The sequence below is a fragment of the Pristiophorus japonicus genome, chromosome 5 (genome assembly GCF_044704955.1).
Source record: "Pristiophorus japonicus isolate sPriJap1 chromosome 5, sPriJap1.hap1, whole genome shotgun sequence".
In the NCBI taxonomy this organism is placed as follows: Eukaryota; Metazoa; Chordata; class Chondrichthyes; family Pristiophoridae; genus Pristiophorus; species Pristiophorus japonicus.
The window spans coordinates 278,223,450-278,249,752 of NC_091981.1; the positions used below are offsets into that span (position 1 = coordinate 278,223,450).

At 43.3% G+C, this 26,303-nt stretch overlaps 1 protein-coding gene across 3 annotated transcripts in view; it reads left to right on the forward strand.

Moving 5' to 3' along the window:
• xylb (xylulokinase homolog (H. influenzae)) overlaps window positions 1–26,303 on the forward strand; it is a 295,599-nt gene that overhangs the window by 63,004 nt on the left and 206,292 nt on the right. For all 3 annotated transcript variants that reach the window (XR_011593279.1, XM_070880117.1, XM_070880118.1), the window contains exons 9-13: window positions 497–615; window positions 13,400–13,481; window positions 15,501–15,541; window positions 21,743–21,858; window positions 24,243–24,358. Coding sequence is in view for 2 of the 3 variants with exons in the window: in XM_070880117.1 (XP_070736218.1) it covers window positions 497–615; window positions 13,400–13,481; window positions 15,501–15,541; window positions 21,743–21,858; window positions 24,243–24,358 (474 nt within the window). In the remaining variant the exon portion in view is untranslated. The remainder of the gene's footprint in view (window positions 1–496; window positions 616–13,399; window positions 13,482–15,500; window positions 15,542–21,742; window positions 21,859–24,242; window positions 24,359–26,303) is intronic.

Genomic DNA, 26,303 nt, shown 5'->3' on the forward strand with positions numbered 1-26,303 from the left:
GCGGGGCGTTGGAGGCTGGCCACTCGCCCAGAGCACCTCACCGCTGCCATTGTCGGGGCGAAAAACAGAGTGGAGAGGAGCTGAAAATCCGTTCCTGTATCTTTGTTCCTTCGTCGTCACTGGGTCAGAATCCTGGAATTCCTTACCTAACACCCATCACCAGAAGGACTGCAACGGTTCAAGGTTAAGGCCCACCACCACCTTTTCAGGGCAACTGGGGATTGGCAATAAATTCAGCCTTGGCAGCATCACCGACGTCCCAAGAAGAAATGTAAAGATGCCCTAGAATGTGGCTGACTCAGAAGTGAGTAAAGCATCATCCAATTGACAGCATTAAAAGTGGTGACAGAAATGGGGGCTGATGCCATTTTTACAAAAGTGGTATTTTGGGTATAATTTGACAAATAAATTCTATTTGATGTGAAGATCGTAACTTGCATCCATCCATCTCTCATTCACTTGACAGGATTATGACATCTTTGCTGCTTTCCTCTAGGTTCTGGTATGAATTTGATGCATATACTTGCACATGAGTGGTCCCAGCAGTGCCTTGATGCCTGTGCACCAGGTCTGAAGGAGAAGCTTGGTGCCCCGCAGCCATCGCATTCTATACTGGTATGAAATTAACGAGAGATTTAATGTATGTTGTACTCATCACAGTTCCATCAAATACATTTACTGTTCATAAGCCAGTTATAGGCAGTCTCTCGAAATCGAGGAAGACTTGCTTACACTCTAAATGTGAGTTCTTAGATGACTGAACAGTCCAATGCGGGAATTACAGTCTCTGTCATAGATGGGACAGACAGTCGTTGAGGGAAGGGGAGGGTGGGACTGGTTTGCCGCATGCTCCTTCCGCTGCCTGCGCTTGATTTCTGCATGCTCTCGGCGACGAGACCCAAGGTGCTTAGCGCCCTCCCGGATGCACTTCCTCCACTGAGGGCGGTCTTTGGCCGGGACTCCCAGGTGTCGGTGGGGATGCTGCATTTTATCAAGGAGGCTTTGAGGGTGTCCTTGAAACATTTCCTCTGCCCACCTGGGGCTCGCTTGCCGTGCAGGAGTTCCGAGTAGCAAGCTTCATAGGGCAACAGAAATGATGCCAAGCCTCAGAAAATAGAGCAGTAGGGAAAGGCCAAGGAGATTAAGCTTGTTCTAATTGTAAAAATAAACCTTGAGGTGGTATAATACAAGTTTTAAAGTTATGAAGGGAATAATTAAATTTTCCAATCACTGACAATCAGATACTAGGGGCAAAACCAAAAAGTTAGGAGCAAATAGATAATTTAGCAAGTACTGTTTTACACAAAGGTAACTTGCATTTGAGTAAGTTAGCAGGGAAAACTACTGAAGCAAATACTAAAAATGAGTTCAGAAGGCAACTAGAGGCCCTTTCTGGAGAGGGGAATTGATGGAGATGGTTGGTATGATCAGCTAAAAAGAGGATGGTTTATTGTCCCAAATAGCCTATTTCTGTTCCTGAAATTACCTTCTCAAAGATTTAATATATCAATATATCAGAGAATTGTTGATGCCAGTTCATTGGATATATTCAAGAGGGAGGTAGATATGGCCCTTAACGGCTAAAAGGATCAAGGGGTATTGAGAGAAAGCAGGAAAAGGGTACTGAATGATCGGCCATGATCTTATTGAATGGTAGTGCAGGCTTGAAGGGCCGAATGGCCTACTCCTGCACCTATTTTCTATGTTTCTATGTTTCTAAGTCAGATAGCCAGGTGGGAAATGATAGAATACTAGAGCCAAGTCTTTAGCCACTTACAAGGGTTTATTGACAGGGACATGCATAACATACCATGCACCTTCGAGATAAGCTTTATCCCCTTCCCGAGCCTGCTCCCATACAAGAGAATTCCTAATTGATATCCACCACCTGAATACAATTATCCGTCGGGGGGGCGGGGGGGCGGGTGGGGGGGGAATGCGCTGACATGGAATGTTTGCTTTGGGAATAGGCTCAGTGACGGTCAGATGGGGTAGAGGCCTACAACCACAGCAGGGCATGATCTTAGAATAAGGGGCCGCCCATTTGGAACTGAGATGAGGAGAAATTTCTTCTCTGAGGGTTGTGAATCTATGGAATTCGTTGCCTCAGAGAGCTGTGGAAGCTGGGACATTAAATAAATTTAAGACCGAAATAGACAGTTTCTTGAGCGATGGGGGGATGAGGGTTTATGGGGAATGGACGGGGAAGTGGAGCTGAGTCCATGATCAGATCAGCCATGATCTTATTGAATGGCGGAGCAGACTCGAGGGGCCTTATGGCCTACTCCTGCTCCTATTCCTTATGTTCTTATGTTCTTATAACAGCAACAACTTGTATTTATGTAGCGCCTTTAACTTAATGAAACGTCCCAAGGCACTTAAAAGGAGTATTATGCGATAAAAATTTTACACCGAGCCGCATAAGTAGAAATTAGCACAGGTGACCAAACGCTTGGTCAAAGAGGTATGTTTTAAGGAGCGTCTTGAAGGAGGAATGGGAGGTAGAGAGGCGGAGAGGTTTAGGTAGGGAGTTGTAGAGCTTGGGGCCTAGGCAACAGAAGGCACAGCCACCAATGGTTGAGCGATATATCCTAGTGGGCATTTGTCATTGAGAAGGGAGCCAGGCATAGGGAGGAAATGGCTGGCTGCAGGAGGAGCCTAAAGCTGAAGGGTGGGGACAGATAGCCGCCAGCACATCCATATCTGGAGCCTGGGTCATCGTGCAACTGTACTTATCGGGGAAAGAAGAAAATAAAATATATTTTTGAACAAAATTTTAATTTTGAAACAATTGTTGAAGAATGACTTACCTTTTACTCACCTCACGACACAACCAATAGCAGGACCCAGCACATAGGAATAGTTAGATCACAGTTTGCCCTACAACACCACTCTGTGGCCAAAGACCACAAATGCAGGTAGACTGAAAGCACTTTCTATTTATCATATTGTCATAATGGTGCCATTATGTAAAAAAGTGTCACATAACATTTCCTAAGCAAAATATTTAATTACGTTACAAACCCCTATCACAGGTATACAGGTGCTGCGGGTAAATGTTGATATTTTTACAATGGATTTTGCCATAGACAGAGCTTGACCCTGGAGTGCTCGATGCATGTTGAAACAGAATGTTGTGACCCACTCGGCATTTTTAATAAATAAATAAACAATGATTTGGAATCCTTTTACCACAGCTATGAGTAAAACTAGATATTCCTTGATGTGCCCTGTACATGTTTATGATTAAGATGAAGCTGGCACCCTGACTAAAGAACTAAATTAAAATTCCTTCTTTAAAATGATAGATATCTTGGATTTGTCATGCACCGCACAGTAATGAATCTGATTGTGCACTTGGTGCAACGTGACTTCAGCCAATTGATGCAGGAAACCAACCTGCTGTTTTTTCTCCCTCCACCTGACCAGACTTCTGCTGCCGTGTGCAGTAATCAGTCGGAGTGCACACCAATCAGTGATTTGTACAGTTCTGCGCTTACCTGCACAAGAATCTGTGCTGGAACCATGAAAATAATTTGAAGACAAGGCCATGTATCTAGATCTGGACTTGGGAATTGAGGGAACAAAATTAAAATTTGCTGAGAGTAAAATTTAAGGGTTTGGTAAATAGTAACCAGAATTGTGAAAAACTACGAAAGGATTTAAATAGATTTTCAGGTTGGCTGATAGGTGGCAGATGCAGTTCAGTGTAGAAAAATATGAAGGACTATATTTTGGAAGTAAGAATAGTGAAAAAAAATACCTCAAATGTTAAGTTTTAATGGAGCAGCCGAATCTTGGCATGCAGATACATAGATTATTAAGAGTGGCAATCATATAAAGGCAAATAGTATCCTTGATTTTGCATCTTGAGGTGCAAAATACACAATTAAGAGGTAATTTTGAAAGTACAAGCTGGAGCAATGTGTACAGTTTTAGGGACCTCATTAATTGAAGGAGACAAAAGCAATGGAAAGGGTGTAGTGTAGACACACGAGGAAGAGTGGTTCTGGTTGTGAAGAGAGATCTAAAAAGCTTTTTTCACAAGCCTAGTGGGCGATTGAGACCATGGGAGTGGAAAATATGGGAAAATGGCTAGGTTAAGAGGATGACTGGGATTGCGGACAAGAGAACTTGTATGGAGAGAGAAGTTTCAAGAGAACAGGATAATAGTGAATTCAGAAGAGAAAGGGCAAAGGAAGCTAAGCTGGAGATTGAGATCACCTATGATGAGGAGTTGCTTGGCGTACAGGCTAAAGGAAAAAAAAAGGATATCGCGGAGAGAAACTCAGGATGGACAACTTGGGGTTGCAGGACAACAAGGACTTTGAAAGAGGTGAGAGGGGTGGAGCAAGGTGAAGTGCCCGAAGGAGGAGAAAGCACCAGAGTAGCCGAGAGCTTACTAAAAAGAAACACATCATTACCGTGGCGGTTTGGGCAGGACGAGTGGTGGAGAGGTTTGCCAGATGGGAAGGCTTAAGATTTCAATCAAAGCAAAAATGTCAATATGATCTTTCACAATAAGGTTGTGACTGGCAAGGGCCTTGTTGGTGAGCAGACAATCCGCAAGGAAAATGGCGAAGGGTGATGATTGTTGGTCTGCCAGAAGAGTCCAGGAGTTCAGTGGTGGGTAGGGTGAGCAGGATGGAAAGGCGATTGGTGAGGTTAGCCATCAGCAGGCACGCTGGATGGGAATGTCAGTAAAGAAGCTCATAAGAACATAAGAAATAGGAGCAGGAGTAGGCCATCTGGCCCCTTGAGCCTGCTCCGCCATTTAATAAGATCATGGCTGATTGGATCATGGACCACTTCCCTGCCCGCTCCCCATGAACCTTTATTCCCTTATTGCTAAAAAATCTGCCTATCGCCACTTAAATATATTCAATGACCCAGCCTCCACAGCTCTCTGGGGCAGAGAATTCCATAGATTTATAACCCTCTGAGAGAAGAAATTCCTCCTCATTCAGTTTTAAGTCGGGAGCCCACGAGTCAGAGAGGCCTACAAAAGACCGCGAGGTCGGGAGGTGCGCCGCTGAGTCGGGAGTCCGTGAGTCAGAGAGACCTACAAAAGGCCGCGAGGTCGGGAGGTGCATCGCTGAGTCGGGAGTCCGTGAGTCAGAGAGGCCTACAAAAGGCCGCGAGGTTGGGAGGTGCGTCGCTGAGTCGGGAGTCCGTGAGTCAGAGAGGCCTATAAAGGCCCAGCTTGTGCAGCTACAGGGAGAAGGCAAAAAAGAAGTAGAAAGAAATAGAAAGGTGACGTCACAGCCAAGGGGGTAAGTGATTGGCTGGTGAATGGTAAGTAGTTTTTCTTTTTTCTCTTCTATATCAGTGAGCAACTTTTAGCATTATTGTTGCCAATTTAAGTTAATCTAAGGGTTAAGTCATGGCAGGCGAGCTCAGACAAGTGTTATGCTCCTCCTGTACTATGTGGGAAATCAGGGACGCTTCCGGTGTCCCTGACGACTACGTGTGCGGGAAGTGTATCCGCCTCCAGTTCTTGACGGTCCGCGTTGCGGAATTGGAGCTGAGGGTGGATTCACTCTGGAGCATCCATGATGCTGAGAATGACGTGAGTAGCACGTGTAACGAGTTGGTCTTACCGCAGGTGAAGGGTTCACAGCCAGTTAGGGAATAGAAGACCAGCAGGAAGAGCAGTGCAAGGAAGGTAGTGCAGGGGTCCCCTGCGGTCATTCCCCTGCAAAACAGATACACCGCTTTGAGTACTGTTGAGGGGGATGACTCATCAGGGGGGGGCAGCACCAGCAGCCAAGTTCATGGCACCGTGGCTGGCTCTGCTGCACAGGAGGGCAGGAAAAAGAGTGGGAAAGCGATAGTGATAAGGGATTCAATTGTAAGGGGAATAGATAGGTGTTTCTGCGGCCGCAACCGAGATTCCAGGATGGTATGTTGCCTCCCTGGTGCAAGGGTCAAGGATGTCTCGGAGCGGGTGCAGGACATTTTGAAAAGGGAGGGTGAACAGCCAGTTGTCGTGGTGCACATTGGTACCAATGATATACGTAAAAAAAGGGATGAGGTCCTATGAGACTAATTTAAGGAGCTAGAAGCTAAATTAAAACGTAGGACCTCAAAAGTAGTAATCTTGGGATTGCTACCAGTGCCACGTGCTAGTCAGAGTAGGAATCGCAGGATAGCTCAGATGAATACGTGGCTTGAGCAGTGGTGCAGCAGGGAGGGATTCAAATTCCTGGAGCATTTGAACCGGTTCTGGGGGAGGTGGGACCAGTACAAACCGGATGGTCTGCACCTGGGCAGGACCGGAACCAATGTCCTCGGGGGAGTGTTTGCCAGTGCTGTTGGGGAGGAGTTAAACTAATATGGCAGGGGGATGGGAACCAATGCAGGGAGACAGAGAGAAACAAAATGGAGACAAAAGCAAAAGACAGAAAGGAGATGAGTAAAAGTGGAGGGCAGAGAAACCCAAGACAAAAAACAAAAAGGGCCACTGTACAGCAAAATTCTAAAGGGTCAAAGTGTAATAAAAAGGCAAGCATGAAAGCTCGGTGCCTCAATGCAAGGAGTATTCGGAACCCAGGAGAGGGCTCTGAGCTAGTTAGAGTGGGTGAGAGCTCAGATGAACAGGACCCCCCAAAAAATGCAAAAGGCAGGAGGCAACAGAGCAGAGTAGCACTGGGGTAAGTGTAAACCACAAGGTGATAGGAAGGGACAATATATATGAATATAAAGGGGCTGCAGGAGGGGTCAAAACTAAAAATCATATTTTAAAAACTAGTATTAAAACACTCTACCTAAACGCACGCAGCATTTGAAATAAAGTAAATGAGTTGACGGCACAAATCATTACAAATGGGTATGATTTGGTGGCCATTACAGAAACGTGGTTGCAGGGTGGCCAAGGCTGGGAATTAAACATACAGGGGTATCTGACAATTCGGAAAGATAGACAAGAAGGGAAAGGAGGTGGGGTAGCTCTGTTAATAAGGGATGATATCAGGGCAGTTGTGAGAGACGATATTGGCTCTAATGAACAAAATGTTGAATTATTGTGGGTGGAGATTAGAGATAGTAAGGGAAAAAAGTCACTGGTGGGCGTAGTTTATAGGCCCCCAAATAATAACTTCACGGTGGGGCGGGCAATAATCAAGGGAATAATGGAGGCATGTGAAAAAGGAACGTCAGTAATCATGGGGGATTTTAACCTACATATCGATTGGTCAAATCAAATCGCACGGGGTGGCCTTGAGGAGGAATTCATAGAATGCATACGGGATTGTTTCTTAGAGCAGTATGTTACAGAACCGACAAGGGAGCCAAGCTATCTTAGATCTGGTCCTGTGTAATGAGGCAGGAATAATAAACGATCTCCTAGTAAAAGATCCTCTAGGAATGAGTGATCACAGTATGGTTGAATTTGTAATACAGATTGAGGGTGAGGAAGTAGTGTCTCAAACGAGCGTACTATGCTTAAACAGAGGGGACTACAGTGGGATGAGGGCAGAGTTGGATAAAGTAGACTGGAAACACAGACTAAACGGTGGCACAATTGAGGAAGAGTGGAGGACTGTTAAGGAGCTCTTTCATAGTGCTCAACAAAAATATATTCCAGTGAAAAAGAAGGGCGGTAAGAGAAGGGATAACCAGCCGTGGATAACCAAGGAAATAAAGGAGAGTATCAAATTAAAAACCAATGCGTATAAGGTGGTCAACGTTAGTGGGAAACTAACAGATTGGGAAAATTTTAAACGACAGCAAAGAATGACTAAGAAAGCAATAAAGAAAGGAAAGATAGATTATGAAAGTAAACTTGCGCAAAACATAAAAACAGATAGTAAAAGCTTTGACCGATATATAAAACGGAAAAGAGTGACTAAAGTAAATGTTGGTCCCTTGGAAGATGAGAAGGGGGATTTAATAATGGGAAATGTGGAAATGGCTGAGACCTTAAACAATTATTTTGCTTCGGTCTTCACAGTGGAAGACCGAAAAACCATGCCAAAAATTGCTGGTCACAGGAATGTGGGAAGGGAGGACCTTGAGATAATCACTATCACTAGGGGGGTAGTGCTGGACAGGCTAATGGGGCTCAAGGTAGACAAATCCCCTGGTCCTGATGAAATACATCCCAGGGTATTAAAAGAGATGGCGGAAGTTACAGCAGATGCATTCGTTATAATCTACCAAAATTCTCTGGACTCTGGGGAGGTACCAGCGGATTGGAAAGCAGCTAATGTAACACCTCTGTTTAAAAAAGGGGGCAGACAAAAGGCAGGTAACTATAGGCCAGTTAGTTTAACATCTGTAGTGGGGAAAATGCTTGAAACTATCATTAAGGAAGAAATAGCGGGACATCTAGATAGGAATAGTGCAATCAAGCAGATGCAACATGGATTCATGAAGGGGAAATCATGTTTAACTAACTTTACTGGAATTCTTTGAGGATATAACGAGCATGGTGGATAGAGGTGTACCGATGGATGTGGTGTATTTAGATTTCCAAAAGGCATTCGATAAGGTGCCACACAAAAGGTTACTGCAGAAGATAAAGGTGCGCGGTGTCAGAGGAAATGTATTAGCATGGATAGAGAATTGGCTGGCTAACAGAAAGCAGAGAGTTGGGATAAATGGGTCCTTTTCGGGTTGGAAATCGGTGGTTAGTGGTGTGCCACAGGGATCGGTGCTGGGACCACAACTGTTTACAATATACATAGATGACCTGGAAGAGGGGACAGAGTGTAGTGTAACAAAATTTGCAGATGACACAAAGATTAGTGGGAAAGCGGGTTGTGTAGAGGACACAGAGAGGCTGTAAAGACATTTAGATAGGTTAAGCGAATGGGCTAAGGTTTGGCAGATGGAATACAATGTCGGAAAATGTGAGGTCATCCACCTTGGGAAAAAAAAAGTAAAAGGGAATATTATTTGAATGGGGAGAAATTACAACATGCTGAGGTGCAGAGGGACCTGGGGGTCCTTGTGCATGAATCCCAAAAAATTAGTTTGCAGATGCAGCAGGTAATCAGGAAGGCGAATGGAATGTTGGCCTTTATTGTGAGAGGGATGGAGTACAAAAGCAGCGAGGTCCTGCTGCAACTGTATAGGGTATTGGTGAGGTCGCACCTGGAGTACTGCATGCAGTTTTGGTCACCTTTCTTAAGGAAGGATATACTAGCTTTGGAGGGGGTGCAGAGACGATTCACTAGGCTGATTCCGGAGATGAGGGCGTTACCTTATGATGATAGATTGAGTAGACTGGGTCTTTCCTCGTTAGAGTTCAGAAGGATGAGGGGTGATCTTATAGAAACATTTAAAATCATGAAAGGTATAGACAAGATAGAGGCAGAGAGGTTGTTTTCACTGGTTGGAGAGACTAGAACTAGGGGGCACAGCCTCAAAATACAGGGGAGCCAATTTAAAACCGAGTTGAGAAGGAATTTCTTCTCCCAGAGGGTTGTGAATCTGTGGAATTCTCTGCCCAAGGAAGCAGTTGAGGCTAGCTCATTGAATGTATTCAAATCACAGATAGATAGATTTTTATCCAATAAGGGAATTAAGGGTTACGGGGAGCGGGCGGGTAAGTGGAGCTGAGTCCACGGCCAGATCAGCCATGATCTTGTTGAATGGCGGAGCAGGCTTGAGGGGCTAGATGGCCTACTCCTGTTCCTAATTCTTATATTCTTATGTTCTTATGTTCTTAAATGCGTAGCCCTTTATTCTGAGACTATATCACCTAGTTTTAGTTTCCCGAGTGGAAATATCCTCTCTACATCCACGTTGTCTAACCCTCTCATTTTATATGTTTCGATAAGATCACCTCTCGTTCTTCTGAACTACAATGTGTTTCTGCCCAGCCTACTCAACCTATCTTCATAAGTCAATTCTCTCATCTCCGGAATCAATCTAGTGAACCTTCTCTGAACAGCCTCCAATGCAAGTATATCCTTCCTTAAATACGGAGACCAAAACTGTAGGCAGTATTCCAGGTGTGGCCCTATACAATTGTAGCAGGACTTCTCTGCTTTTATACTCTATTCCCCTTGCAATAAAGGCCAACATTCCATTTCCCTTCCTGATTACTTGCTGTACCTGCATACTCACTTTTTGTGTTTCATGCACAAAGACTCCTAGGTCCTTCTGTACTGCAGCACTTACCAATTTTTTTTCATTTAAATTATAATTTGCTTTTCTATTTTTTCTGCCAAAGTGGATAACCTCACATTTTGCCACATCACACTCCATCTACCAAATTTTTCCCACTCACTTAGCCTGACTATATCCCGTTGCAGATTTTTTGTGTCCCCCTCACAATTTGCTTTCCTATCCATTTTTGTATTATCAGAAAACTTGGCTACATTACACTCAGTTCCTTCATCCAAGTCATTAATATAGATTGTAAATAGTTGAGGCCCCAGCACCGATCCCTGCGGCACCCCACTAGTTACTGTTTGCCAACCGGAAAATGACCCATTTATCCTGACTCTCTGTTTTCTGTTAGTTAGCCAATCCTTCATCCATGCTAATATATTGCCCCCATCCCTGTGAACTTTTATCTTGTGCAGTAACCTTTTATGTGGCACCTTATCAAATGCCTTCTGGAAATCCAAATACACCACATCCACTGGTTCCCCCTTATCCATCCTGTTCATTATATCTTCAAAGAACTCCAGCAAATTTGTCAAACATGATTTCCCTTTCATAAAACCATGCTGACTCTGCATGCTTGAATTATGCTTTTCCAAAAGTCCTGCTACTGCTTCCTTAATAATGGACTCCAGCATTTTCCCAATGACAGATGTTAGACTAACTGGTCTATAGTTTGCTGCTTTTTGTCTGCCTCCTTTTTTAAATAGGGGCGTTACATTTGCGATTTTCCAATTCGCTGGGACTACCCCAGAATCCAGGGAATTTTGGTAGATCACAACCAATGCATCCACTGTCTCTGCAGCCACTTCTTTTCAGATCCTAGGATGTATGCCATCAGGTCCAGGGGACTTGTCCGCCTTTAGTCCCATTATTTTACCAAGTACTACTACTTTAGTGATAGCGATTGTATTAAGTTCCTCCCTCCCTATAGCCCCTTGATTATCCACTATTGGGATGTTTTTAGTGTCTTCTACTGTGAAGACCGATACAAAATATTTGTTCAATGTCTCTGCCATTTCCCTGTTCTCCTTTATTAATGCCCTAGTCTCATCCTCATCTCAGCGTGGAGGTCCCGACCTGCGAGGGAACATCAGCGGCAGGTTGGGGCCATAAAAGGAGCAGCGAGCAACGGCCATGGGCAGCGTGGAGGCCACTTCAAGGTAAAGCGCGAGCTGATGCACGAGGGCGACAGCTGTGAAGAGTGATGTCATCAACATCCAGGTCGGTGATTGGACCATGGGCAGATACAGCAGGAGCGGCGAGAGACTGTGGAGGGATGTGATCGGGGCCCGGAGGAGGCGTGAGTTCGGATCCAGGGGCAGCACGGGCCAGCCCACACTGCGATACGTGTGTGCACTAGGTCCATGCAGCATATCTGGTCTCCAGTTGTCTTGGGTAACCCTTGCCACTGGACCAAGACCAAGCTCTGTCAAGCCCGTGTGGTGGCTGGTGCGCAACAGCCATCCACGTTAAAAAAATCCACGCACAGGCATCTTCCACTCTTTAGGATGTTCGGGTCCTTCATTGAAACACCTGTGAACTCGTCTTTTTTTTGGCGTGGAAGCAAGTCATCCTCGTTTCGAGGGACCGCCTATGACTGACTGGAGTCTCATCCTCTAGGGGACCAACATTTACTTTAGCCACTCTTTTCTTTTTTATGTACCTGTAGAAACTCTTACTATCTTTTTATATTTTGTGCTAGTTTACTCTTATAATCTATCTTCCCTCTCTTTATCATTTTTTTAGTCGTTTTTTGCTGTCTTTTAAAAGTTTCCCAATTCTCTGGCCTCCCAATAGTCTTGGCCACATTGTATGTCCTTGTTTTCAATTTGATACCCTCCCTTATTTCCTTAGTTAGCCACGGATGGTTATCCCTTCTCTTACAGCCTTTCCTTCTCATTGGGATATATTTTTACTGCGAGTTATGAAATAGCTCCTTAAATGTCTGCCACTGCTCATCAACCGTCCCATACTTTAAACTATTTTCCCAGTCCAATTTAGCCAACTCTGCCCTCTTACCTTTGTAGTCTCCTTTATTTAAGCTCAGGACACTGGTTTGAGATCCAACTTTCTCACCCTCCAACTGAATTTGAAATTCAACCATGTTATGGTCATTCATTCCTAGAGGATCCTTTACTACAAAATCATTTATTAATCCTGTCTCATTACACAATACCTGATCTAAGATAGCCTGCTCCCTGGTTGGTTCCGCGACGTACGGATCAAGGAAACTATCCTGGATACACTCTATGAACTCTTCCTCAAGGCTACCCTGGCCAATTTGCTATGTCCAATTAATATGAAGGTTAAAATCGTCCATGATTATTGCCGTTCCTTTTTTACACGCCTCCATTATTTCTCGAGTTATACTCTGTCTAACAGTGTAGCTACTGTTAGGGGGCCTATAGACTACACCCACCAGTGAATTTCCCCCCTTTTTATTCCTTATCTCCACCCAAACTGATTCAACAGTTTGATCTTCTGAGCCAATATAATTTCTCACTAATGCACTGATCTCATCCTTTATTAACAGTGCTACCCCACCTCCTTTTCCTTTTTGTCTCTTCTTCCAAATTGTCAAATACCCCTGAATATTTAGTTCCTAGTCCAGGTCACCTTGCAACCACGTCTCTGTAATGGCTATCAGATCATACCTATTTGTATTTATTTGTGCAGTCAGCTCATTTATTTTGTTCCAACTGCTGTGTGCATTCAGATAAAGAACTTTTAAATTTTTACCATTTTTCCCTGCTTTGACCCCACTTTCTGATTCACCGTTATTTTGTCCCTTCCTAGCACGCTCTGGCTTTCATTTCCCCAGTGCCACCCTGCTCTATTGCCCTTATTCTTTGACTTTTTAAATGTTCGCTCACCTGAATCCTCCCCACCCAATAATTAGTTTAAAGCCCTCTTTGCAGCCCCATGTCCCTATGTCCGACAGCTCAGTGTCTAATCCACTGCACCGCCCAGGAGCAGTGCACTTGGTGGTACTCCAGGTGGTCATTTTTTCAAGCAGGTTACTCCAGACTCTCTCGAACTGAGCCAGACTTGAAATCACCTTTTGTTTAAATACTGGCCTCAAAGAGAACCTTTGATCTGGGACTAACTCTTTCCCCAGTTGTCTTCAGTATCTTGAGTGATGAAAATAATGAGATAAAGGAAACCTTTTCTTTTCTGCAGCGATGCTTCTATAAACTGGCGACTATTTATGTTAGCTACATGCACGAGGAACGTCAATTTACTTTACTTTTCTAACAACTATTCCTCTGCTTCTATTTAGGGCCCAATATCTCCATACTATGTGAAACGCTTTGGATTCAATTCAGACTGTAAAGTCATTGCTTTTACAGGAGACAATCCAGGTAAGATTATAGTCTTGTATTTTCTAGCAAATATCAGCTGCCATCTTTCTAAGAGTCTATGAAGTGTAATGAGTGGATATGCCATTGGTACAGTAAGAGACTGTTGATTTATGGATACACATTCCCTCTGGAAAAATTTAAAGGGATTTACAAATTGCTTTTTAATTACAGGTTGATTTTTCATTGTGTGCAAAGGGGATTCATATTACCACTCACATAAATAAGTGTAAATACTCGCCCTTGTTTTAACTACTATTGAAAGGGTTGCCCTATGAGGAGAGATTGAGTAGATTGGACCTATACTCTGGAGTTTAGAAGAATGACAGGCAATCTCATTGATACAGATAAGATTCAGAGGGGGATTGACAGAGTAGATGTTGAGAGGATGTTTCCCCTGTCTGGAAAGTCTAGAACTACGGGGCATAGTCTCAGGATAAGGGGTCGGCCATTTAAGACTGAGATGAGGAGGAATTTCCTCACTCAGAGAGTTGTGAATCTTTGGAATTTTCTACCCCAAAGGGCTGAGATGTTGAATCAAAGCTGAGATAGACAGATTTTTGGACTGTTAAGGGAATCAAGGGATATGGGGAACGGGTGGGAAAGTGGAGTTGAGGTCGAAGATCAGCCATGATCTTATTGAATGGCGGAGTAGGCTTGAGGGGCTGTATGGTATACTCCTGCTTCTAATTCTTATGCTATTATTTCCTGCCATTCTTTGGGTTTTTCTATGCCATATGGTCTCACCTGTTGCTGATGGAGAGATTGATCACGGAAGTGGCACCTGGGCCACCTCCACTGCTAGTCTTAAGACCAATGGGAGGTATGCAAGAGGGGTCTGACTTCTTCCACTTCCCTTTTTCTGAGGATGGCTATACTTTGTTCAGGGTCTCTCCCTGGTACAGTTGAGATCAGGAATTTGGGGTGCAGGCAGCTCCATGTTCCACTAATCCATTTACCTCCAGAACCGTTGGTCCACTTCAGAGTAATTGTTGTACCAAAAAGCTGTTGTACTGAATCATCTTTAATGCAGACCACAAATATGTTGTGGGGATATGGAGAAGGATGGATTCCGAAAGCAAATGAAAAAAGGAGAAATTACAGATTTGTTACATTAAAGAGATACATTTGAGAATGATAAATGGATCTGCAGAGAATGGATATTAGGAAGAATTTTTACTTTTGCGATGTGGATGATGTTGGCAAGGCCACATTTATTGCCCAACCCTAATTACGTTGAGAAGAGGGCCACCTTTTTGAACCACTGAAGCCCTTGTGGTGTTGGTGCTCCCATAATGGTGTCAGGTAGGGAATTCTAAGATTTTATCCAGCAATGATGAAGAAACATCACTATATATGCAGCTTTAGGATGGTATGTAACTTGGCGGTTTCTAGTCTTTCCTGGTAGAAATTGCAGAACTGGGAGGTGCTGTTGAAGACAGGTTGGTGAGTTGCTAGAGATAGTACATACCATAGTCCCAGAGTGCATTAGTGGTGGAGGGGGTGGATAACAGGTTATGTGGCAGAGTTACTGATCAAGTGGACTGCTCTTTCCTGGACTAGCACTGGTTCCTTCTGTTTCTACTTACACAGGGATGAAATCTGAAATTAAAGCAGAAAATCTAGGCAATGCATACCAGGTCAGTCAGCATTTTCAAAGAGAAAAGATGTTAGTGTTTTGAGAGTATACTCTGCTTCAGAATCCAGTTTGATGAAGGGTATGCACCTGAAACATTAACTTGCCTTTTTCCTTTCCAGATGCTGACTAACCTGTTGTGTATTTCCAACATTTTAATTTTCTATTTCGGAATTTCAGTATTTGTCATTTTCTTTTTACATTTTAGTGATGAAATCATTTTAGGGACACTTAATGATTTAACAATAAAATCTAGTTACAGAGATTCCGTCAGTTAATGAAAAGTAAGCAGGAGTTAAATAAGCTCTTCAAAGAAGGAATGCAGTTCTGAACATTAAGATCTTGATTTGTTAAAAAAACAAAGTGGAATCTCTTCTATCTTCCAGCATCACTGGCAGGAATGCGACTTCAGCAGGGAGATATAGCAGTGAGTATGTTTCTATTGTTGAGGAACTTTCATTTGTGCTCTGGTTAGATAGTGAGCATTTAAGTTAAAACAATAAAATATATGTTAAACAATGTCCCTTTAACCTCCTGATCAGTTGAAAGTTCTGAAACTCATAGGTAGGAAAAGGTAAGGGAGCAAATAATATAATTATACATTTATAGTTTCTTTTGGTTTCTTAACTGTCCAACATATTTTTAAGTCCCTTTGCACACTATGGTACCGATCTCTGGTTGAGAGATAGATGACCTGCTCTTGGATATCTATCAGTAACAACAACAACAACCTTTATTTATATAGTGCCTTTAACGTAGCAAAACGTCCCATGGGAGAAGGTCTAAACCTGTGAGAGTAAGCCCTGTGTTCTTTCAAGTGAGCTCTCTTCTGCCTGGAGTTGGCAGTCAGAATGGCTCGAATTACACTTTACAAAGTCACTGATTACGTAGGCAGGTTGGTTCTAATTACACTTTCCAGAGAAACTGCTGGGTGTGTCTTATCCTCCAAGAAGACCAATCAGCAATCAGGTCATGTGATCAAGGGAACCCAATCAGAGCATTTTGCTGTTGCAAATAAACCGGTCCTCATTTTAAACACCTTGATGAGATCATCCCTCAACCCTCTAAACTCAACAGAATATAAAACATGTTTATGCAACATGTCCTCATACATGAACCCTTTCAGTCCTAGTATCGTTCTGGTGAATCTGAGCTATACTCCTTCCAAGGCCAATATATTGTTCTTGAGCTGCGGTGTTTAAAACTGAGTCCCGTATTCCAGATGGGATCTTATCAAGACTCTACAACTTCCTCACTGTTATATTCCAACCCCCTTGAGATAAAAGCCATTAGTGATTTTGATTACTTTTTGTATTTGAGCATTAGCCATTACACCCAAATCCCTTTGCGCCTCCACAGTTGAATTTTGATGTCAGCTAATTACTTCCGCTGTGTCTTGTTGAATTAGAAAAGGTTATGTTTGATTATGTACACCTGTGAGACGTGATGGGGCAGAGAGATACAGACAAATAAAAAGAAAGGCAGACAGGCAGTATCTTTCCTTATTTTAATTTAATTTAGAATCATAGAATGGCTACAGCACTGTATTCGGCCCGTTGAACCTGTGCCGTCTCTCTGCAAGAGCACTTCAGCTAGTCCCACTCCTCTGCCCTTTCCCCGTAGCCCTGCAGTTTTTTTTCCTTCAGGTACTTATCCAATTCCCTTTTGAAAGCGACAATTGAGTCTGCCTCCACCACCCTTTCAGGTAGTGCATTCCAGATCCTAACCACTCGGTGCATGTTGCCTTTGGTTCTTAGGCCAATCACCTGAAATCTGCATCCTTTGGTTCTCGACCCTTCCACCAATGGGAACAGTTTCTCTCTATCTACTCTGTCTAGAGAACTCATGATTTTGAATACCTCAATCAAATCTCCTCTCAACCTTCTTTGCTCTAAGGAGAACAACCCCAGTTTCTCTAGTCTATCCATGTAACTGAAGTCCCTCATTGCTGGAACCATTCTTGTAAATCTTTTCTGCACCCTCTCTAAGGCCTTCATGTCCTTCCTAAAGTGCGGTGCCCAGAATGGGACACAATACTCCAGTTGAGCCTGAACCAGTGTTTTATAAAGGTTCAGCATAACTTCCACGCTTTTGTACTCTGTGCCTCTATTCATGAAGCCCAGGATCCCGTATGCTTTTTTAACCACTTTCTCAACTTGCCCTGTCACCTTCAATGATTTGTGCACATATACATACCCCCTTTATGATTGTACCCTTCAGTTGATATTGCCTCTCCTCACTCTTCCTACTAAAATGTATCACTTCGCACTTTTCTGCATTAAATTTAATTTGCCACATGTCTGCCCATTTCACCAACCTGTCTATGTCTTCTTGAAGTCTGTAACTATCCTCCTCACTCTTCACTATACTTCCAAGTTTTGTGTCATCTGCACATTTTGAAATTGTGCCCTGTGCACCCACGTCCAAGTCATATCAAGGAAAGCAGTGGTCCTAGTACCGACCCCTGGGGAACACCACCGTATACCTTCCTCCAGTTCGGAAAAAAAACGTTCACCACTACTCTCTGTTTCCTGTCACTCAGACAAATTTGTATCCATGTTGCCATTGTCCCTTTCATTCTATGGGCTTCAACTTTGCTGGCAAGCCTATTATATGGTGCATTATCAAACGTTTTTTGGAAATCCATATACACCACGTCAACCGCATTGCCCTCATCAACCCTCTATGTTACCTCAACAAAAAACTCGATCAAGTTAGTTAAACCTGATTTGCCTTTAACAAATCCATGCTGGCTTTCCTTGATTAATCCACACTTGTCCAAGTGACTGTTAATTTTGTCCCTGATTATTGTTTCTAAAAGCTTCCCCACTACCAAGATTAAACTGACTGGCCTATAGTTGCTGGGTTTATCTTTACACTCTTTTATTATTATTATTTTTTTAATTTAAAAAGTTGTATTTTTATATAGAATTACATAGAATATGCGTCACAGAAACCGGCCATTTGGCCCAACCAGTCCATTCCAGCGTTTATGCTCCACTCGAGCCTCCTCCCATTCTTATTTAACTCCATCAAAAGGGGCAAGCCATTTAGGACCGAGATGAGGAGAAACTTCTTCACCCAGAGAGTGGTGAACCTGTGGAATTCTCTACCACAGGAAGTTGTTGAGGCCAATTCACTAAATATATTCAAAAAGGAGTTAGATGTAGTCCTTACTACTAGGGGATCAAGGGGTATGGCGAGAAAGCAGGAATGGGGTACTGAAGTTGCATGTTCAGCCATGAACTCATTGAATGGCGGTGCAGGCTCGAAGGGCCGAATGGCCTACTCCTGCACCTATTTTCTATGTTTCTATGTTTCTATGTGGCTTTGTACTAACATTTCGTGATCTACTGAGATAATTGAAATGTTTGCAGCTTTGCACCCAGGGCCTTCTGACCACATCCCTGCTTGTGCCCTTCTCTGCATTGGGCGCCTCTGTGCAGTGACTGTCAGTGTTTGCAGCACCTCAATGCTGTAGAATACTGACAACACAAATGTCAATATAAAGTTGGCCACGGTCCCTTTAAAGAAATCGGCTGATGATGCGTCATCAAATTACGTCACCAGACCTGCTTCCTCTAATTGGCCGGCAAATGCACTGGGCGGGCTTAACAAGTCAAATCAAGGGAAATTCATTTCAGAGGCCGGGATGGAGCCAGCAGCAGGCCCGGGATCCACCACCGAAGTTGCCCGCCGAAGTCAGCAAATTCGCGGCCTCTGTGTTTACTCTATCAAAATCTTTCCTAATTTTAAAGAGCCCTATTAAGTCATCCCTCAGCCTTCACTTATGCTCAGACTGTTCATTCTTTCCTGATAGGTATAACCTCACATTTCTGGCATCATCCATGAATATCTTTTCTGCACCCTCTCCAGTGCCTCTATATCGTTTTTATAATATGGCGACCAGAATTGTATGCAATACTCTCCAAGTGTGGTCTGACCAAGGTTCGATACAGGTTTCGCATAACTTCTTTACTTTTCAATTCTATCCCTCTAGAAATAAACCCTAGTGCCTGGTTTGCTTTTTTAATAGCCTTATTAGTCTGTGTTGCTACTTTTATTGATTTGTGTATTTGTACCCCCAGATCCCTTTGCTCCTTTACCAATGCTCCCTGTAATTATTTTGGCGCTGCGCGGGCCATTCAAAGTACCACACATATGAGGCCCTGGTGCGCATCTGTGCAACTTAAAGGGAACATTTTTCTCTACCCCATTTAGATTTTCCAAGTAATATGTGATCTCCTTATTTTTCTTACCAAAAAAAACCCAGCAAAGACAGATAAGAGAAAGACTATATGCTCTGATTTTTACACCTGCACCTTCGACAACTTTTCCATTGGCCCAGAAATCTCGGTCGGCTGCTTCCCGCGGGCGATCGGGTAAAAAACCTTTAAAAAATGCGCACTTATCTTATCCTGCTGCACCCACGCGAGTTTTCGGACCTGAGGCCTCCTCTGACTGTGCGTCACGTAAGTTGGATTTCCCATTATTATGAATGAGAAACAGCCGCCAAAACACACAAAACCAATAATACAAAATAGAAAAAATACAACACATATGTTTATTAATTTAACTTAAAGTTATTTATGTATTTAAAAAAATACATATTTTTCCGATTTTTAAAAAGTTTTTAAAATTATGGTTTAAAATAAACTTACCTTAGTGGGGAGGGTTTTTAACAATAAAATGTGGTTTTATAATTTTATTTTAAAATGTTTTTGTGTATTTTAAAACTCTTACGCCTGTAAAAGTAGGGTATGCTCCTGCTTTTATCAGGCGCAAAAGTTTTGAGGACATTTGCTGGGCAAGATATGGGTAAATTCCGCAATCATGTCCATGCAAATGTCCTCGCTCCCGAGATACGGAGGATCTGTCAGATATCGGAAAAGCCGGTTTTCAGCGCATGCGCTGAAAACCGGCTTTTGCGATGCCTTCCCGGGTCCATACACACTCCGGGAGACCGGTATTTCTGCCCCATTATAAATTCCTATGTCCACATATATAATGAAAACTGAAATTTTAAACTTCTCACTGTGTAACGACACCCACCAGCCAGTGGAGGCGCTGCCAATGTTGGAACGGTGCAATTACAGCCTGACAAGTTCACATCGATAATTTTCATTGTAGATGTGGCTTTCTGGGTTCTATTATTTTTACGATAAGATGAAGGAGGTCTATCAGCTCATTTGATCTCACCCATCGAGAAGGCCAACCATACGGTCTTCCCATTAAAGAATGATTTCCTAAATGAGTGCTGTTTCCTGGCTTCAACTAGTTTTCCTGGAAACCTGTTACAGTTTTTGGTCACCCTCTGTGTAAAGGATTGCTTCCTGGCGTCTGTCCTAAACTTTCATTGCACAAGTGCGATTATAAGCAGCAGAGTTCACCATAAAGATAGAAAAGAAAGACTTGGATTTATATAGTGCCTTTCTCGACCATCGGACGTTTCAAAGCGCTTTACAGCCAATGAGGTACTTTTGAAGTGTAGTCACCGTTGTAATATAGGAAACGCAGCAGACAATTTGCGCACAGCAAGCTCCACAAACAGCAATATGGTAATGACCAGATAATCTTTTTTTTTGTTACAATGACTGAGGGATAAATATTGGCCAGGACACCAGGGATAACTTCCCTGCTCTTCTTCGAAATAGTGCCATGGGATCTTTTACGTCCACTTGAGAGAACAGACGGGGTCTCGGTTTAACATCTCATCTGAAAGACGGCACCTCCAACAGTGTAGTGCTCCCTCAGCATTGCACTGGAGTGTCAGCCTAGATTTTTTTTGTGCTCAAGTCCCTGGAGTGGGACTCGGAGGTGAGAGTGCTACCCACCGAGCCACAGCTGGCACTAACGGCTACAGTGGTTCAAGGAGGAGGCCCACCACCAGCTTCTTGTGGCGACTAAGGTTGACAATAAATGCAGTGTTGCCTGTACCAAGAGCAAATAAAAACCAAGCTTTTGCAGTTGCTTTTTTCATTTTGGAAGTTTTGATTGAAAGGAGATGTAACGTTTGAACACCAGCTGCTAACCTGTGTACAGGTGCTGTGTACTGATACCCAGACTGGAGCATTAGTTGTTGTAATGTAAACAGTGTAGGGTCATCAAGATCATTACCGAGAAAGAAAATCTTTATTTTCTGGTTATAACAGAAATATGCGTCATTATTTTCTGTATCTCTCAGGCCTTTAAATTAAGAAGAGTTCACTCCATTTAAATCATCTGGTTAAAAATAATTAGTATTAACTTTAATTGTCAACCTAGTTGGCATTTTTAAACCCTAATTTACTTACTGTCTGTACTGATATTTCTGCTCCCTCGTGTCACCATATTCTGTCAGTGCCATTAGCATATGGTTTAGACAAACGTACAAAAAATTCAACAGAAAAAGAATAATGTGAACACTGGTTCTTTAAACAATTTAATCTTTTTAAAAAAAAAATAGCTTTTAATGCATTTCAGAGATTTATTTGTGCCAAATTAATTTGAAGAAAATTAGAATGTGAAAACATTTGTATAAAAGAGTTCAAGATTTTCTTGATTATGTTCAGAAAAGATGAATAGTAAACCACCTTCCTTATCTTAGATTTGCAATTGCCTCCATGCAACGTTTTGTTGAATTTTCTAGGTAAGCCTTGGGACAAGCGATACTGTCTTCCTCTGGATTCAGGATCCGAGGCCTACCCTGGAGGGACATATCTTCTGTAATCCTGTTGACAGCAACGCCTACATGGCACTCATATGGTAAAGGATAGTTTCTGAAATAGGAAAAAAGACCTGAAAGAAGCTAAATATGAATGTTTATTTTAACGTCTTTTTGCCCTGTTTTAGATGCCTGCAGTCGTCTACTTCCACCCTTAGCTTGGACAGTGGGTTAGGTTGGGCGAGTAACTGACATTGGCAGACGTTAGCTTTCAATGAGCAAAGTGACTGTTGGAGGACATAAGAACATAAGAAATAGGAACAGGAGTAGGCCATACGACCCCTCGAGCCTGCTCCGCCATTCAGTACGATCATGGCTGATCCGCCATTCAGTAAGATCATGGCCGATCCGACCATGGACTCAGCTCCACTTCCCTGCCCGCTCTCCATAACCCCTTATTCCCTTATCGTCCAAGAAACTGTCTATTTCTGATTTAAATTTATTCAATGTCCCAGCTTCCACAGCTCTCTGAGGCAGTGAATCCCACAGATCTACAACTCTCTGAGAGAAGAAATTTCTCCTCATCTCAGTTTTAAATGGGCGGCCCCTTATTCGAAGATTATGCCCCCTAGTTCTAGTCTTCCCTATCAGTGGAAACATCCCCTCTGCATCCACCTTGTCAAGTCCCCACATAATCTTACACGTTTCGATAAGATCACCTCCCATTCTTCTGAATTCCAATGAGTAGAGGTCCAACCTACTCAACCTGCCCTCATAAGTCAACCCCTCATCTCCGGAATCAACCTAGTGAACCTTCTCTAAACTGACTCCAAAGCAAGTATATCCTTTCGTAAATATGGAAACCAAAACTGCACGCAGTATTCCAGGTGTGGCCTCACCAATACCCTGTACAACTGTAGCAGGACTTCCCTGCTTTTATACTCCATCTCCTTTGCAATAAAGGCCAAGATCCCATTGGCCTTCCTGATCACTTGCTGCACCTGCATACTATCGTTTTGTGTTTCATGCACAAGTACCCCCAGGTCCCACTGTACTACAGCAGCATTTTGCAATCTTTCTCCATTTAAATAATAACTTGCTCTTTGGCAGTAAAAATCAAATGCATAACCTCACACTTTCCAACATTATACCCCATCTGCCAAATTTTTGCCCATTCACTTAGCCTGTCTATGTCCTTTTGCAGATTTTTTGTCCTCCTCACACATTGCTTTTCCTCCCATCTTTGTATCGTCAGCAAACTTGGCTACGTTACACTAAGTCACTTCTTCCAAGTCGTTAATATAGATTGTAAATAGTTGGGGTCCCAGCACTGATCCCTGCGGCACCCCACTGGTTACTGATTGCCCACCCGAGAATGAACCATTTATCCCGACTCTCTGTTTTCTGTTAGTTAGCCAATCCTCTATCCATGCTAATATATTACCCCCAACCCCAGTAGGTTAGAAATGTAGCAAAGCACATATGCTATGAAATACTCACTTTAATCTGATCACACTCTTGATCTAGGCGATCGAAACTAGTCAAGTTGTGCTCACCACAAATACACCACAAAAATCTGGGAAATTCCTTTCCGACCCATCTAGGCGATTGAAACTAGTCCAGTTGTGCTCACCACAAATACATGTTAAAGACTAGGCATTGTCCTTTCAAAAAGCTCAGGTCACTGTGACTTCGATGTAAAGTTCTGCTAATAATACAAATGAAACTAAAAACTATTACAATCACAACAGTCCATATAACAAAAAAATAAGATAGATTCGATTCTCCCCCATATGGGCAACCTCCCACTATTCATGGTCCCCAAGAGTAAATATTCCCTTTTCCATGTCGATATTACGTTGTTTCATGTGTATCAAATGTTCTTGTGATGTATTACTTCTCTCCATTATAGATTGTAGGCTCAGAGAGTAAGGAGGAATGGGGTGTCTGAAACTTGCAACTGTCTTTAAAGCTTCAGCTTGAAGGGACATATTTACTTGGATTTCAGTGATGTTGTGCTCCTAACTGGTATTAAGGCCTTACCCATGATCTTAGTCACCTCTGTCGGTGTAAAGTATAACACGGATATAAACTACTACTTACTTCTCCTTAAGAGCAGGCACCAAAAAGCCCATAATCAAAAAGCTCAAAATCCTTTGGTCGTATAAAATTCTGTGCTTTTATTGAAAGTGGTTAATGTTCAGGCTATATGGATGTGAGTTCTATTACATTTTTTGTCATTATGGTTTATGTGTGTGGGTTCGCATATGAAGTTTTCCTTCACAAAGTCCAGTATTGGGGGAGGGTGGAGACTGAGGTTATCCTGTGTTTATAATATGGCATGATATGGCATTTTGAGGATTCTATCAGTTGTATAGGAATCTATAAGAAACTGTTTTACACAGATTATAATGACAGCTGAATAAATGTTAACGTAAAATTAAAGTTATTTGTGTCCTCACCTAACTCAGTGCCTTGTTTCTAGTTTTAAAAACGGCTCCTTGACAAGAGAGAAGATCCGCGATGAGAGTGCTTCTGGTTCATGGGATGAATTTGCGAAAGCTATGAAAGCCACTTGTCCTGGGAATAATGGAAATTTAGGTAAAGTGGAGCATATGTGCAGGGCCTTCAAGAACTAATTGAGAGACTGTCTTTAATTTTGTTGGAACTAGAGCCATCATCTTCGGCGGGGGGGCGACAGGAGCCGAAGATGATTGCTTTTAGTGTTCCCAATGTTTAAGTGGAAGTAATTGCGGCTCATCCATTAGTGGATGAAAGTCAGACAACAGAGGCATTGGAGGGGTCAAGCAAAGTGGTGGGGAAGTACGAACAATGACGGACAGGTAAAGACCATCTGGTTCATGGAGCCTGTCCCACACAATTGCGATACCTTGTGTATCACAACCTATACACGCCACCCCACCCGAAACCATGTGATCTCCTGGGAGAGGCAAAAAAAGCAGATTTAAAAAACCCAGGCCAATATGGGATTAAAAATCTGGGAAATTCCTTTCCGACCCATCTAGGCGATCGAAACTAGTCCAGAAGATCACTCTGGCCTTGAATTCTCTGTAAAAGATGATCAACGTCGCAGCCAGAAATCAATCTCGCTTTCCCTTGAAGGAATTCAGTGAGTCTGCATCCACCACATGAAACGGCAGCTTGTTCCAGAGGTCTAGCCCTATACAAATTAAATTTGTGACCCCTGGTCCTGCCTAACCTATTTAATTGAAATAAACTGTCAGCTGGAACACTGTCTATTCCCTTCATTAACTTGTAAACCTCAATCAGATCCCCCCCAAAGTCTACGCTGCTTTAAGATATAGGAGCTGAAATTGATGGCCTTACCGCCCGCTGCCGGCGAGATCCGCCCACATTCATCCTCGGGTTCCGCCCTGTGTGAGTTTCCATTTGGTCTGGAGCGGGCGGGAGGGGCGAACCGCCGGGAACCGCCTGCTGACGTCAGCGGACGGCCAAGTGGCGCAAGTGGCCTCCTGCCCGCTGAGATGCCAGATTGGTGTGGGTGGGAGTCGGCGCCAGGACAGGGAAGGACCGCTGCGAGGAGGCTGGTCTGTCCCCGACGGTCGATATGAAGACCTGCAAGAAAAGGCTATTTTTAAAATTTTTTCCTCAGCTGGACTTACCTGGATGGGGTCCCCTGAATGTGTTCCAATGTTTTTTTTCTGATGATTTTTATTTCTAGCTGTTCAACCCTCCCTGGGCCGCCGAGAATGAGAGCTCCTGCCCGCTGCTGCCCAGATTGATGGCGTAAGTCCCTCTTTTGCCACTGGGCGCCCTTTCAAAGGACTTTTTGCTGAAGCTCCCGCCCAAAGTACTGTCAGGTATCTCGGCGGCCATCGGCGGTCCTTGGGCAGCACTTGGGAGGCCCTTGGCCTTCACCAATTTCGGCCCCATAGAGTCCCAACTCTTTAACCTATCTTGATAACTAAGATGCTTTAGACTTGGAATTATTCCAGTGGCCTTCTTTTGCACCCTTTCCAGAGCCTCAATATCACCCACCATGTGAGGAGACCAAAACTGGATGCAGTATTCCAAGTGCGGTCTGATTAAGGTCTTGTACAAGGACAAGACAGTTCGCCTCGTCTTATACTCAATTGTGCTATGGATACGCCCCAACACCGTGTTTTCTCTAGTTATCGCTGCACGGCATTGCTCATGCACCTTTCAGGATGCATCTCCAAGATGATACTAAATTAGACAGCAGATTTAGCAGAGGATAGTAAGGGCTGATAACACTTTATGTGAGCCAGATAGATCTGGTGATGGATGGTTAACCAATTTTGCGCCAGATATGTTTAAGTTTGCACCCCTTGTACTTGAAGGAGCAAAGATTGGGATCATACCAGGGAGAATAACCAGAGTGGAGACAGAACAGTTTTCCTGGGTCAAGAGAGGAGCGTGTGGTTGAGCAGATTGACAGCTGTAGAAGTATTGTGATGAATTAATGGCCAAAGGCTAGGCAATTGTTTGAAGAGTTTTGGGAGACGAAGCGCCACATTGAGTTGGCAAGGATAGCCAGGAGAGG